Here is a 13,144-nt window from a genome sequence, read left to right on the forward strand (position 1 = left end):
GGTGTAAGCATGGCCCTAACAGAATAAAGGAGGAGAAAAACAAAAACACAGAAGAACTCTTTCCAAAACAGAAAATATTAAGATAAATATATTAAGTATATGGTAAATATGTAATATATTAAATATGAAATGGGAAGGTAGGGCTTATATCCAGTGTTGGGAATTTATCTTAACCTAAATATGAAATGTAATTCACACTGATGTTTTTGTCTATATATTCCTGAAATCAAGAGAGATACTAAATTCCTTTCCAGTACTTTTAACACTGCTTGTGTTGATCAACTGTGAATAAACACACATGTTTTACTGTAGGCAAGTATATGATTTGGGATGGTTAGGCAATTGCTGCTTTATTTTTATTCCGTTTGAGTGATAATAGATTATTTGGCATATCACCATCCATTAGCTCCACTTACATATGTTTAAATATGAAATTACTCAATCTTCTGAATCAATTTTCCATGCTAGAAGCACAAAGTATCTACTTGGTGGATGTTTTATTGTGTCTTATTGTATCTTTTAAGAATGTGTGAAGAGCAGGCAATTAAAGTACACTGAACTCTCGCTCATATTGAACAGATTTCCTAAGATTGCAGGCTTGAGTCTACTGACAGCAGTATGAATATGACTGACTGCATGTTGTGTTCGAGTCTTTTCAGTGATGAGGCAGAAGTGCAATGCAAAGTCTGCTTTCAACTTTTTTTTAAGGTACATGTGCATCCTAATAATCTCTACTACCTCTGTTGAACATGCACGTATTAAAAAAATGTGCATTATACTATAGCTGATTTTGTGGTGATAATACTTTTACATCTTGAGGAAACAGGTTGAATAGTGGAAATGAAAGAATTGTAGCAGCAATAAATTATTCCTAAGACTAATAATAAAAAGAAATCAGATTCTGTCCTGTCTCTAAGATACTCATCAGCTTGTCATAAATATTCCTTATTTAGGACATAGAGAAAGCTTTCGGTAGATGAGTCGGAGTACGACTGGTACTGAGAATGAACACTGAATTCCTTTGTAAGACCTGATCTCAGATGAATGTACATGTTGAAGTCCAACTTAGATGTGTGGTGAGTCTACAATATATATTGGGCTGAAACTGTTCTTTCCAGAAACATAGAAATGCCCTTTAATTATTTGTTTGGTCTGGTTAGGGCTTGTTGTGAAATGTGATATAGGAATGGGGGAATAATTGAGAGGGGATTATGATTTTATGCTGGTTTTTCCTCATTTATGATTTTCTTTGTGAAACCAGAAAAAAAAAGCAAAAGGGAATTTTGTACAAATCATTTGCTTTAGTACTATGCAAATACTCTGTAAGCTAAATAGTGTGGAGGCATGTGTGTGATTACCCACGCATCTTAATGGGGCTTTTTCACAGTAACATTTCTTTTTAGAGTTTTGCTAAAACTGTAATGGAAGATCTCTGAAGAAAAAAATGGGTGATAGCTTCTGTGAAGCAAGAGAGGTTTGTCCAGAGCTGCAGAATACTTCTGCTTCCCCCAAACTACAAAGAATGGTATGTGAAAGTGCTCAAGGGTGTTCATCGACTAATTTGAGTTAATGAATGGTATGAAACTTTCTCATATATTTCTTTCCTCATTATCACAAATAGAGTGGCAAGGCATTACTGGGGACATTGGCTGTCTTTGCTTTGGCCCAGTTTTGTGAGGTTGAACTGAGAAAAGCCTTTCATCCTTCTCAGGAGACAGATCAGCCTACTGCTTAGCTCCTGCCGTTTAGATTTCACCAGATTTCTCCTTAACCCAATAGTAGTTCAACTTAACAGTCGTCTCCTCATCCCAGCGTTAGCTAAACCAAATCACGTTGCTTTATCTTTGCTTGTAAAGGCAGCAAAGGGTGCAAAGGACAGTTCTTGTCTAAGGGGTTCACTAGTGCATTTCAGGGTCTGCAGAGTCCCACCCTACTGAAATGGGGTCCTGCCTTGAGAAGTGGATCTTCCTAATCCCTCTTCAAAGTAGAGGTCTCCTGATGTTTTAAAATACTGTGCAACTAAAGGTGCTTTTCTTCCCAGCCTTTTTTTTTTTCCCCTAAATGCTACTAATGTGATGAGGCAGACTGGGAGCCCACCTCCTTATTTCTCTAGGTACAGCACTGACAAAGTATTGCATAAACATCTTGAGACAAAAGTGGGAAATGATTGAGGGGAAAAGGAGATACAACCAGCACCTTGCTCTGATAGGTGTGAAGAGTAGCAGAAGAATTAATGTGGGGCTTTCAGTGTGTGGTTAAGCTAGTGAGTGCCTCATCTATCAAGTAAGTTTGACCACTTCTGATTTAAATATAATACAACCAGAAGGTAGCACAAATCTGCTATGAAGCACCATGGACTTTTTTTTCTCTTCTTCACAATCAGTCTTGAAGTTGACCAAGGTTGCGCTAAGGAACAGTCTGCTGAAATAGAAGTGGTGGAAACTCAGTAGAATGGCTTCTCATGTTCTGGGAAAGGTGACGGGCTTTTCCCAGTACAGGTTAGCCAAATTAGGCAAACGTGAATGAGCTGAATGTTGCTATCAGTGTTTTTCCATCATTTTCTGTGTGATAATGAGAAAAGGTCAGAACTAATTCTGTTCTGCTGCCTTTTCCCGTTGTGGTTTAGTGCAGCTCGTCAGTGGTGAGACACAGGGCAGGGTATGTATGTTGTTGTCAGGTAGTGCTCTCATTGTTTTTTAAACTGGTGTGCAACTGGACAATGTTGTGGAGCAGTCCTGGGCTTGAGCATCTCCTCAGTATAATCTGCTTGTTTTGCAAGCTCAGAATAATCCCGCTCTTCTCTCTAGTCTGTTTATGCAGTAACTGGAGAACGATAGACTTGTGATTGCATCATCTCCTCTGTTTGCGTATGTTTTAGAGACTAGATCATGAAAAAAACAAATGTAGCAAATTAATATTTGGATCCCACAAGGTAGCTGCGATGCACCTTTCTCACTGTCTGTGTAACTCTCTGTGGACCTAGGAAGAGATCTGGTCCAAGCAGGGGTAACTTCCCGCATCAGCAAGCTGTAACAGTGAGGAAGAGGAGGAAAGGGCACCTCATGCTCTTATGACCATTATTAAGAAGGTATGTTCTGAAGGGGAACTTGTTTGGTTTTTTCCCTTTCAAGTGAGATCTCAAGTAAAAATTTTCAGTTTACTCGCAACTCACTTTTATAACTACCCTTACCCCAGTCTGGGTGTTTGAGTCCAGAGCTCCAAAACGGTCTATTGTGTGTAGGAAGAGTTTTATGATAAAGTAACTCTGACATCATCATGTGAGTCATACTGGGGCATGATCCTGAAATAGTCAGTACACGCTCATAGCTCAAGAAAATTTCTGTGAGAGTGTGTCCTGCTTCTGTTCATTCTTGATTCCAAAGCTTTTGGGGGTGACGAGACTTACAAATGTTGCAAAGGCTTGATTTGAAAAGGCTTTTTAAATTTTAACATTGCCTCTGCTTTTTTCTTTTTTTGTGACTTTTTATGTTGGTAACAACAGCTAACGCTGTTTGTATTATATTGCCACCTATATGGAAGGTTGTGCAACACTTTCCATTATAAGATTGTTTCAGTTGCTTATTATGTTGCCAACATTCAGCTGTTTGGGCTGAAATTTTCCATGCTGGGTGTCTCCTTCAGGCTGAATTTCTTGGGAAAGTTTCAATAAAAATACTTGAACCATTCCAGGGAATGAGAGGAGGGGGAAATACTATATTTTGCTCATGTTTATTAAAGTTGCTGCAAGCACTTGATTCAGAAATCATTGCACCTACGTGTTTTGGAGCAGGGAGTTGAATTATTAGGAAGGTGAAAGGGCGAGGAAAGAAAAAATGGGGATAGAAGAGATTTCTTTCTAAGGAACAGGCTCCTCCCTGACGTTATGAACCATCTGCAAGAAAGCACAGAAACCTCATGCTTGTCAAAACAAGGTCAATGAATGGCTGGGAACTGAATGACTCCTTATTCCACTGCACCTACACGGTATATTGGTTTTGGGAGAGAGGCTTATGAGGTGTAAACACAATCCTATGCAACAGGGAAGAGGACTAAAATCTGCACAGGGGTGGAATTAGAGGGGCAGAGGTATGGACTTAAGAGTTGGAAATAGCAGAGGTAGATTTGCTCAGCAAGGAGATGGATCTGAAGATGGTGAGAGAGATTATTAAGCGAGAAGATGGGATTTAACCTAAGTGGTCTTACAGCAGCCTTTGTTAGTTACAGTTCATTTTCTGTTTCCCACACATCTTGTGCATTTAAATGAGGCAGGGAAAATTGTATGCAGTCATGTAATTTAGAGACCAGTATTCAACCTTAATTCCAGCATGTTTCATTTCTGAGCACTTGATGTTGCAACCATAATGTACTTTCAACATGAAAATTAAAGCCTTAGTTAGAAATGTCATTCTATACCCATCATTAGAATGCGTATATTGTAAACTTTAATACCACCATACTTAGGCACAAGTATAATACTGCATTTCAATTAAAATACTGAAAAATGTTTTATTTTAATCCATTTAGAAAAGTTTCCTTTTCAAAACCATAGCACTGCCAGTGCTCCAGCAAATGTGTGTGGGGCTATCTGGATCTGAAAAGGGTAACTGCATACTTGAGATCTCAGGAGCTGAACTTCACAACAGACTGCCTTCCTTTTCTCTCAGGTTCACAGTGTAGACAACAAATGACGGGTCGGAATATACCCAACATGCTTAGCCCAAATGGGAGCAAGTTAACAGGACAGGGATAAGTTTCAGCTATAACTTCAAATTTTCCTGATTTTTGTGGTCTTCAACCAGACTGGTTATACCTCAATATTATTTTAACATTGTTATTTGTGGCTGAGTTTGTTAAATAGCAGTGCTTATGCTGCTGCTTTTAGTATCTCACACGTGAAGTTATCTTCCAAGTTTTCAAGGATTTATAATGTTGCCATAACATTTTCTTAAGGAATAAGGCTCACCATCCAGAAGCAAGCATACATCATAGTACAAATTCAAAAATTTGTGAATTAGCCGTTTCCTAGTTAGAGGAAAGCAAATGTGTGCTGAATGCCCATTTTATTTTACTACTTTAATGAAATTTAGATTTCTATTTGGGGACTGTTCTGTTAGCAATATCTGCACCCTTGTTTAGAGAAGAGAATGTAAAGCTGAATTGTTACTATGGATATCTGCTTTTTAAATATTAACTTCATAAAAATGCCATATCTGGTTTTGACATGATGTATTGTTTCTGTTCAAGGAAGATAAGCTGTCATGCCACATACCTTTTTATTAATGTCTGGGGATTGTATGTTGATAGTATGTATCATGGCAAAGATCCACTTATTAATGCCTTCATGGTATGGATGGACAGGATGCATTTATTGCTCTAATGATACTTGAAATTTTATGCCACAGTGTTTTGAGGCTATGTGAAAGTACACAAATGTCTTTTGAAAAGGAATTTGTTTTTTTATATTTAGGCCAAATTTTTCTTTCATATTTCACACAGATGCTTAAACCCCCATTTTTTTCTTTCTCACTTCCCCTTCTCTCTGCATCCCATACAGTTCACAAGAGCTGAGTTTTTTCAGGGATCTCTCCGTAAGTGCAGTCAGGTCTGGACTCACAGCCAGTACAATCTGCCCAGCTCCCACCTAAACAGCCCCTGTGTTGCGAGCAGTCACAAAATGTTGGGTTTCTATGGAGCCTAAACAAATGTAGGGATTCACATTAATTCAAACTGTTGGTTGAAGCCCAGAGAAGAAACGGGACTGTCCTGCAGCACCATATTGCAGATGCTGTGGCAGATACACTGTATTGCTTTGAGGCCCAATGTGACCAATGTGGTCCTGTTCAGTGCAATTGTTGTGGTACTGCGGTCTGCAGAGTCAGTTTGTCCAGCCAGCCTGTGGCCTGATCCTTCATATAGGATCAGGATATAGACTGGATACAGAAGATATAGACTGTGAACCAGATGACTGGTGTGGCAGTATTCCCTCTGCCTCCTCAGGGTCTGCTGTTGGCACAAGGCAGACCCTGACCTCTTCTCGCTCTGCAGCCCCCTCTGCTACCCAGACCTTGTCACCTACACCCAATACAACAACTCAGCATTTTCATTATTTCCTCCACAGACTTGTTCTCTGTGGCCTCTTCTATCCCCTGGTCTGCCTTGTTGTCTTTCCTGGGCTCCTCGGAAGAGAGTGTGACTATCGAAAGAAAGCCGGGTCACCCTTAGTTCGTCCAGTACAAATAATGGCTGGTAATTTTTGTCATTCTGTTTCCTTACTGGATTGCAAATGTAAGTTTCTGGGTGACAGCTGGCTCCGAGGCAAGGTCAGTGTACTGGCTGCATCGCCTTCTCACCTCTCTGAATGCGCCCTTCATGGTTTGCCAAGGTTGCAAGAGCTCATTATGTAAAGCTTGTGTCTTGGCGAAAACCTGGTTTACTCTGGTCAGACAAATGTCTGAGTGTAACTTAACTTCTTGTTCTGTATCGTGTGCTAGTGCATATTGTTTTATTCACTGACAGGTGTAATTTGTGCTGTAGCATGAAGAACAGAGGACTGTATGGACAAGGGGATTTACTTTAGCCTGTCTTCTTAGGAATCCTTCAAGATGGCTCTTTATGCAGTGGAGGGGAAAGACAAAGGATTAAAATATTGCTTGAATGCTAAGTGCATGAAATCTGAGTTGCAGAGATCCTGTGGTGGGGGAACCCCAGTCCTTTCAAGTGAGGGTTAATACAGGTGCCAGCAGTGATGCTTTGAATGTCAGCATAATGCAGTATCAGATGCTCTGGTGTAACTCTGTGTAGGCACTTGGAATAAAAGTGATCTTTTTCACTTCAGTTGTTCTTTTTTGGAAGGAATCAGAATAAAAGTGAAAAAAGCTTATTTTCATTCCAGGTGAGAGATCCTATGCAAACAGTTGCACTGCTGGAATTACTGCACTAGCAGTACACACCTTGTGTCGTGCTGGTGGAATTCCCTCTCGGCATCCCACAGAGATGAACCTCTGGTTCCATTAGGCCTTCAGCAGCACGTACCAAAGCTCTACAGAGGGACCTCATTAGGTTTTCAAGAGTTGGGAGCTCCAGTTTGATAATTGAACATCTTTTATGTCAGGCAACATTGTCTAAAACCTTTAGAAAAAGCATGTGATTATCCTAAGTTGAAAATGATGTATCTACGCAATCTAATTCATACTATCCCTTTAACCTTTGGATTCAATACATTTGCCCTAACATTTTTCTCTGTTATAGCTACTCAGCTACTTTTTCACAGAAGGATTGAGTGTAGTTATTGTAAGGATTGAGTATAATTATTATAATACTGTGTGCAATGCTCATCTCTGGTTGGAGTTGAAAAAAAGCTTGTGTGTTTGCACATGATGCAAATGTCTAATGTAAGTTCTGTTGAAATCAGAAGCAAATGGCCCAGATGTTAAACACTGGAATAAAGCTGTTGATGGAGAAGTTTATATTCTTGAAATCTGTGTGTTGCAGAGGAACTTGTCGTGGCTGGGTCTGAAGCTCCATTTGATCACTGAGGGTGAAAAATACTTACTTTAGCTTTACCTTAAGCTTAGTTGTGGAGAGTGTTTCATGCCTCTCATCCTTATCATTGTCCTTGTTCTAGATTTATGACTGATGCAGCTCGACGTGAGCAGGAGTCTTTGAAGAAAAAGATTCAGCCGAAACTCTCTTTGACTTTGTCAAGCACAGTGTCCCGTGGGAATGTATCTACTCCACCTCGCCACAGCAGTGGAAGCCTTACTCCTCCAGTTACCCCTCCAATCACGCCCTCCTCTTCATTTCGCAGTAGTACTCCTACAGGTAAGCACCTACTGTTTGGTTTATCCCAAATAAACTAGTAATTTTGCTACATGGCATTTGGAAAACAATAGAAATACTGAGACATTGGGAAGAAGAACCCCTGTAAATAAAACAAAAGAGCTTTGGGCTCTTTTATTTGCATTTGTTTTTCAATCTCTAAAATGTGTTTGGGCATTTATTTCCAAACTTTGCTAAAGCAGAGAAGGACATGAGCTTTAAAAATCGCAGCTGAAAATACTACATGAAGAAACTAACCTTAGCAGAAATACCAAATGTGCAGAAGACCCCTGATGTATCAGCAGGAGAGTTCTGCACATGATATAGTGCTAGTTTAAGATGCAAAAAAAAAGTGGTCGAGATCTTCCCATCTTCCACCCCTGCCTGTCCCTTTCCTCTCTTTTGTTTTTTTGAGGGGGATTGAGTTCATAGATAAATGAGTGGACAAGGCAGAATCTTCAGCTGCTGTCATCACGTAGATGTGACTTTCATTAGGAAACTGTTCAAAAAAAGTAACGTGTGAAGTGATATGTGTTTTCTTCAAAAACAAGCATTCCTGTGGTTTTCCCAAGTATAAGATTCCTGGGAATTTTTTTTGTACTGATTAGAGAAACTGAAAATTGCTTGCTCTGCTGAACCAGATTTCTTGGCCTAAGTCAGTTTAGTTTACATTGGGTAGAGATCTTGTCAGACAATTCTGATACACTTCAGATTGAATACCAGTATTTCCTTCTAAAAACCTAAATGCATATAATACATCTATTCTGTTCTGTAATAAATAGGCTCAACATATTCATCTTAATAGGAAATCACATGAGCATGCCTGCTTTGATAAACTGCTATGCCATGTGTTTTATATAAGCTATTTAATATTTTAGTATTAATGATTAAATAGAAAAGTTGTAGTGGTACCTGCAACACTCTGTCTGGAAGTTCTGAAACAAATTGTTTTTTCAGTATGTCCCTGGATATGAAAAAGGGAAGCATGTTGAGAACAGCTAAATGATAAAGTCCTAATGTAATACAGAAAATTTTAGAAGTAAGATTTTCTTCATTATCTCCTATTTGAAACAAACTGATTCATTTCCTTGACATCCTACAGATGTCAAGGAATTTCTGCTTTCTTTTGTTTTACTGTTTGTACAGCTCCTCCTGAGAAGGCTTATTCATGATGTGGTCAGGTGGTATAACTTTGTACATCTGTCAGGAACATTGGTTAGCAGTGTACTCTTTGAAACACGCTCCATCGAATACTAAAGAAAAAAGGCAGTATCTGTCTACTGAAATACTTTTATTTTTATTATTTATATATTTTTCAAACTTTTTAAAGTTATTCAGAATGTTGTTTTACCTGTAGCTGGGAGAATCGGCTTGTTTTGGCTGAGTTTCTGGGAATCCTGCTTGCCAGGTTATAAATAATACCAGCTTCTACTTTCTGCACCCTCTGTTCCAAGTTCCCATTAGAGCCCTGTTCCAAGGTTAGGGTTTGTAATAGCCTGGTAGCAAAACTAAATATTCTTTCTTGAAGATTTTTTTTTTTTTTTTAATAGCTATCCAACTGAGTTGCATTTCAGCACCCTCACCCCAGAATTTCCATTTTTGTCATCTGAAAAGTTCTTCTGGACCTAAAATAAGCATTGAGATTTTTCTGAGAACTACAGAATTTTTTGCAATGTTTGCTTGGCACAGGATTTTGTTCTCCATGATGGTTATAACTTACATTGATGAGGTGATCCGAGTCCTGCTGTGGCTGAGTTTCTGTCAGTACAGTGCCTGTAGAGGGAGCCCAGGAAGGCCAGCAAACTAATTTTAGACCGGCAGCTCACATGTCTGTTATTGGCTGATGTGAATCTTTTTCCCTCAAGTGTAAGTATATATGGCAGTTGACTAGCAAGGTGATAAAACCAAGAGTAGTTAGGCATGATCTGTTTCAGGGAAACAATTTAGAGCATGTAAATGGTCCTGCATTTCAGCCTCTCAGTGCCTACACAACTTTCAAGCCCTACAGGCATACCCTCCACTGCATCCAGTGAGAATGAAGAATATTGCAGTATTCCTTCTGTGCGATCCTGTTTGATTTGTACTCCGAGCAAACTCTTGTTAACTCGTCTCTGAATACAAGTAAACAGGTATGTTGTGGTAAATTCAGAAAATAGAGGCTGTTTTTCCTTAGGTTGCCTGAAAAGACATCGTCTGGGTTGATGTCAAATATTTGTTATAATCATAGAATCCAAATACAATCATTGTCCTCGTCCTCTTTTAGACCTATAGTTTGTTAAAAATAAAATGGGATTGCTTTGACCCAATTTATTAATGAAACATTCAGAATAGCAGTTTCTCTTTTATTATCTCCCATTTTAGTTGTTTGATACTTTGTTAGGGTGACAAGCTTCAGCAGTGTGTCTGGCGTTACTGTTACTGCACATGGCGTAACTCCAAGGTGGTGACACTTCAGATGCCAAAGACAAAGCGTGCCTTACAGACTGATGAATACAAATATGTGTGTCCCTCAGCAGAGAGTGTCTGTCCTATATGGCTGTTGCCATTCTTGTTCAAGGTAGACAGCAGGAACCTCACGAATCTTTTGGGTCCCATTTTCCACACAGTGTCTTCCCTTTAGGTGGGCTGCTTGTCTTGGCTTTGCTGGGTGTGGTGGTCTTATCTTGGGTGAAGCCAGCAGCTGCCTGAATCCCAGCCGCCTTTGTGCACGTCCTTACAGCCAATCCCCGCCATTTGCTGATGCTGTTAAGCTACTGTTGTCATTTTTCAGCAAAGCATAATTTCATACAATGATCTCTCATCCATGTATTGACCAGCTATGAACCCAGTTAGCTTGTGAAATTTGATAAGAAACAGTTCAAGGTGGTTTGGCTGCAGAGAGTGTTTGTTAAGTTCTGCAGTAAAAATCCGTGCCAAAAGACTACGGGCCAAATTCACAGACAGAGCTGAGCAGCTTCCAAGCTGACACACTTACATGCTGCAAATGCTGCATGTGTATGTATAGCACCTTCTTCTGCGTAAATGAGATTATTCATGTAGAAGCAGAAATATTCAGCAAAGAAGTGTGCTCTTTAAGGCTCTTCTCAAGTAATGAGGTAGACATGTATTTATCTGCAGACTCTGTATGTGTTAGGCCCCTGAAATGGCCTGTTTGTGGTTTTGGTGGGAAGTAGAAATGCAGCAGTTAATTTTCTATACCTCCCCTCTGTTCCCTCAGGGGTGACTGGCATGGACTCTCTGCTTACATTTGGCTTTTTGTTCCCTCTCCTATAACAAGTTTTCTCTTCTTCTTAAGACCTGCGTCCTCTAATGATCACAGAAAGTTCACTTTTAAGATTTGTTCCAGTTTTTGTTTTAACAATATTGTCTCCGTGGAGACTTTGTTTAGTAGGCTTAAATGCTCTTGGAGTTTGCAGGCAGGATTTAGCAAAAGAAATGGCTTCCATCAGCAATACGGACTCCTTCGGGTGATAGGGAACTATAGCTAAGTAGCACCAGCACATAGCTTATTTTGGAAAGACGTTAACAGTCTGCAAACATTGAAATATCTCTTTATTTAAGGAGCGCTCAATTAAGTCACAAAAACTTATGTTGCCTTTATTTTTAAATGTCAATTTTAAACCCACAAAACTAATGAAGTCTAGTTATGGATAAAAATGGGGCTGACATTGCATCTCTAACATACGCTGTTAATTTTTTTAATGTTTTCATACATCTGTGTGGCTCACAGATGAAATTTCCACCCCTAACTTCCTGGCTTTTGAGTGGAAGTCAGAGTGTTGACATTCCTTTGAAAACTATGATATCTCTTCATATTGAAAAGCTTTAAAAAAGATTCAGTGATAGTAACTTATTGGTAATTCGTTATTAAAATAACCTGGTCCCAATTTTAGTTACGAAAGTAATTCATAGTAATGAGTCTCAGACTTAAAAAAAAATAAAATAAAAAGGAGTCACTTTTGCATTGAAGGAGTGCCAAAAATCATCTGAAACCACTGTTTTGTGTTTGTTTGTTTTTTCTTCCATATTTATGACAACTTTTCTTTTTTTTTAAATGATTCCAGGCCTGGGATTGTAAATTTCAGCCTGGAGTGAATTTTTGGCCTTCTTATAAACCCTAAAGCAAGAGTTTAATACTACCAACTGGCTTTTTAATGGCTCAACCCTAAGTCTTGCCCTCCCCCCCAAAAAAAGCTGGAATATTTGAAAACCTCATAATTAGCATTATATTTTGCTCTGAAGAAACTGGCTCTCAGACCTCCTTTCCTGTTTATTTTTATTTTAATAGATTACAAGGTATAACGTTTATGCTGTTTTAATAGGTTTATAGACCTACTTACTGCCTGATGGTGTTGGTCAGCGGATGGCAGCCAGTGCTGGCAGCGAGCACTGAGGATGCTATGGTTGGCTGGAGTAGCTGTGGCCGTCTGTCAGTCCTTCCACTGGTAAAGGAGATGAAAGAGTGAAGTTTTCATGGGTGGTCAGAGTTGACCCCATGCGAGAATTGGCAAGTCCCATTTTGATTTGCAGCTGTCATTTAAGTAGGTGACTAACTATTAGTTTATCTTATTAATTAGGATAAATGCCTTTCTGGGGAGTCATATTTGTGCAGTCATTTTTGATTGACTGCATTTGAAAGATTTCACCTTTCCTTAATATGGCAAACTTCCTTGGAATTTCGTCCACTAGCCCAATCTCAATATTTACAAAAGTGACCCCATTTTTCAACCCACAGAAAATACCTAACTTTTCAATCTCTTTTTTTTTTTCTTTCTAGTAAAACATGAAAGTAATAATTAATTTTAATTTGGAGTAAAAAGCACTTTGTAGGATTTTCCTTAAACTTTAGGGAATCTACGATCTGAAAAGTGATATTGTAAACAAGTACATCTAAAAATTCCGTACAGCTATATATTAAGACTTCTTAAAAAACTATGGCTGAAGCTTTCAAGTTAGTGCTATTGATGTAGAAACCATTACATTTACCATGTGAGGATACTACTTGAATGATAATTTAGTAGATCTATAGTAACGGAGTAGTGTTCTAGATACATAGAGCATATTCTTAAACTGAAACTTAGATGACTTTGTAGTTGTGTCAGTAATCCTAAAGCCATACTGTTTCAGCCAGTTAGAATATATCATGTGAAACGGGCAATCTTTTTCTAATAAATCATACTAGTGATGAAGCATGACTTTATATAATACATGATTTAAAGACAGAAAGTGAAATTCAATATATTTTCAATAAAAAAAAAATCAGTCTTCACCTAGCGTGTATTTTCAGAGCTTGCTGTAATTAGAAGTACTTTTGATACCTAATGTG

The 13,144-nt window shown here is 38.7% G+C and overlaps 1 protein-coding gene across 1 annotated transcript in view; it reads left to right on the forward strand.

The window, feature by feature from the left end:
• The window catches only part of JAZF1 (JAZF zinc finger 1), a 192,037-nt gene that overhangs the window by 154,143 nt on the left and 24,750 nt on the right, over nt 1-13,144 (forward strand). The window contains exon 3 of the mRNA XM_074150941.1: nt 7,625-7,821. Coding sequence (XP_074007042.1) covers nt 7,625-7,821 — 197 coding nt within the window. The remainder of the gene's footprint in view (nt 1-7,624; nt 7,822-13,144) is intronic.

This window comes from Numenius arquata, chromosome 7, assembly GCF_964106895.1.
Source record: "Numenius arquata chromosome 7, bNumArq3.hap1.1, whole genome shotgun sequence".
NCBI lineage: Eukaryota > Metazoa > Chordata > Aves > Charadriiformes > Scolopacidae > Numenius > Numenius arquata.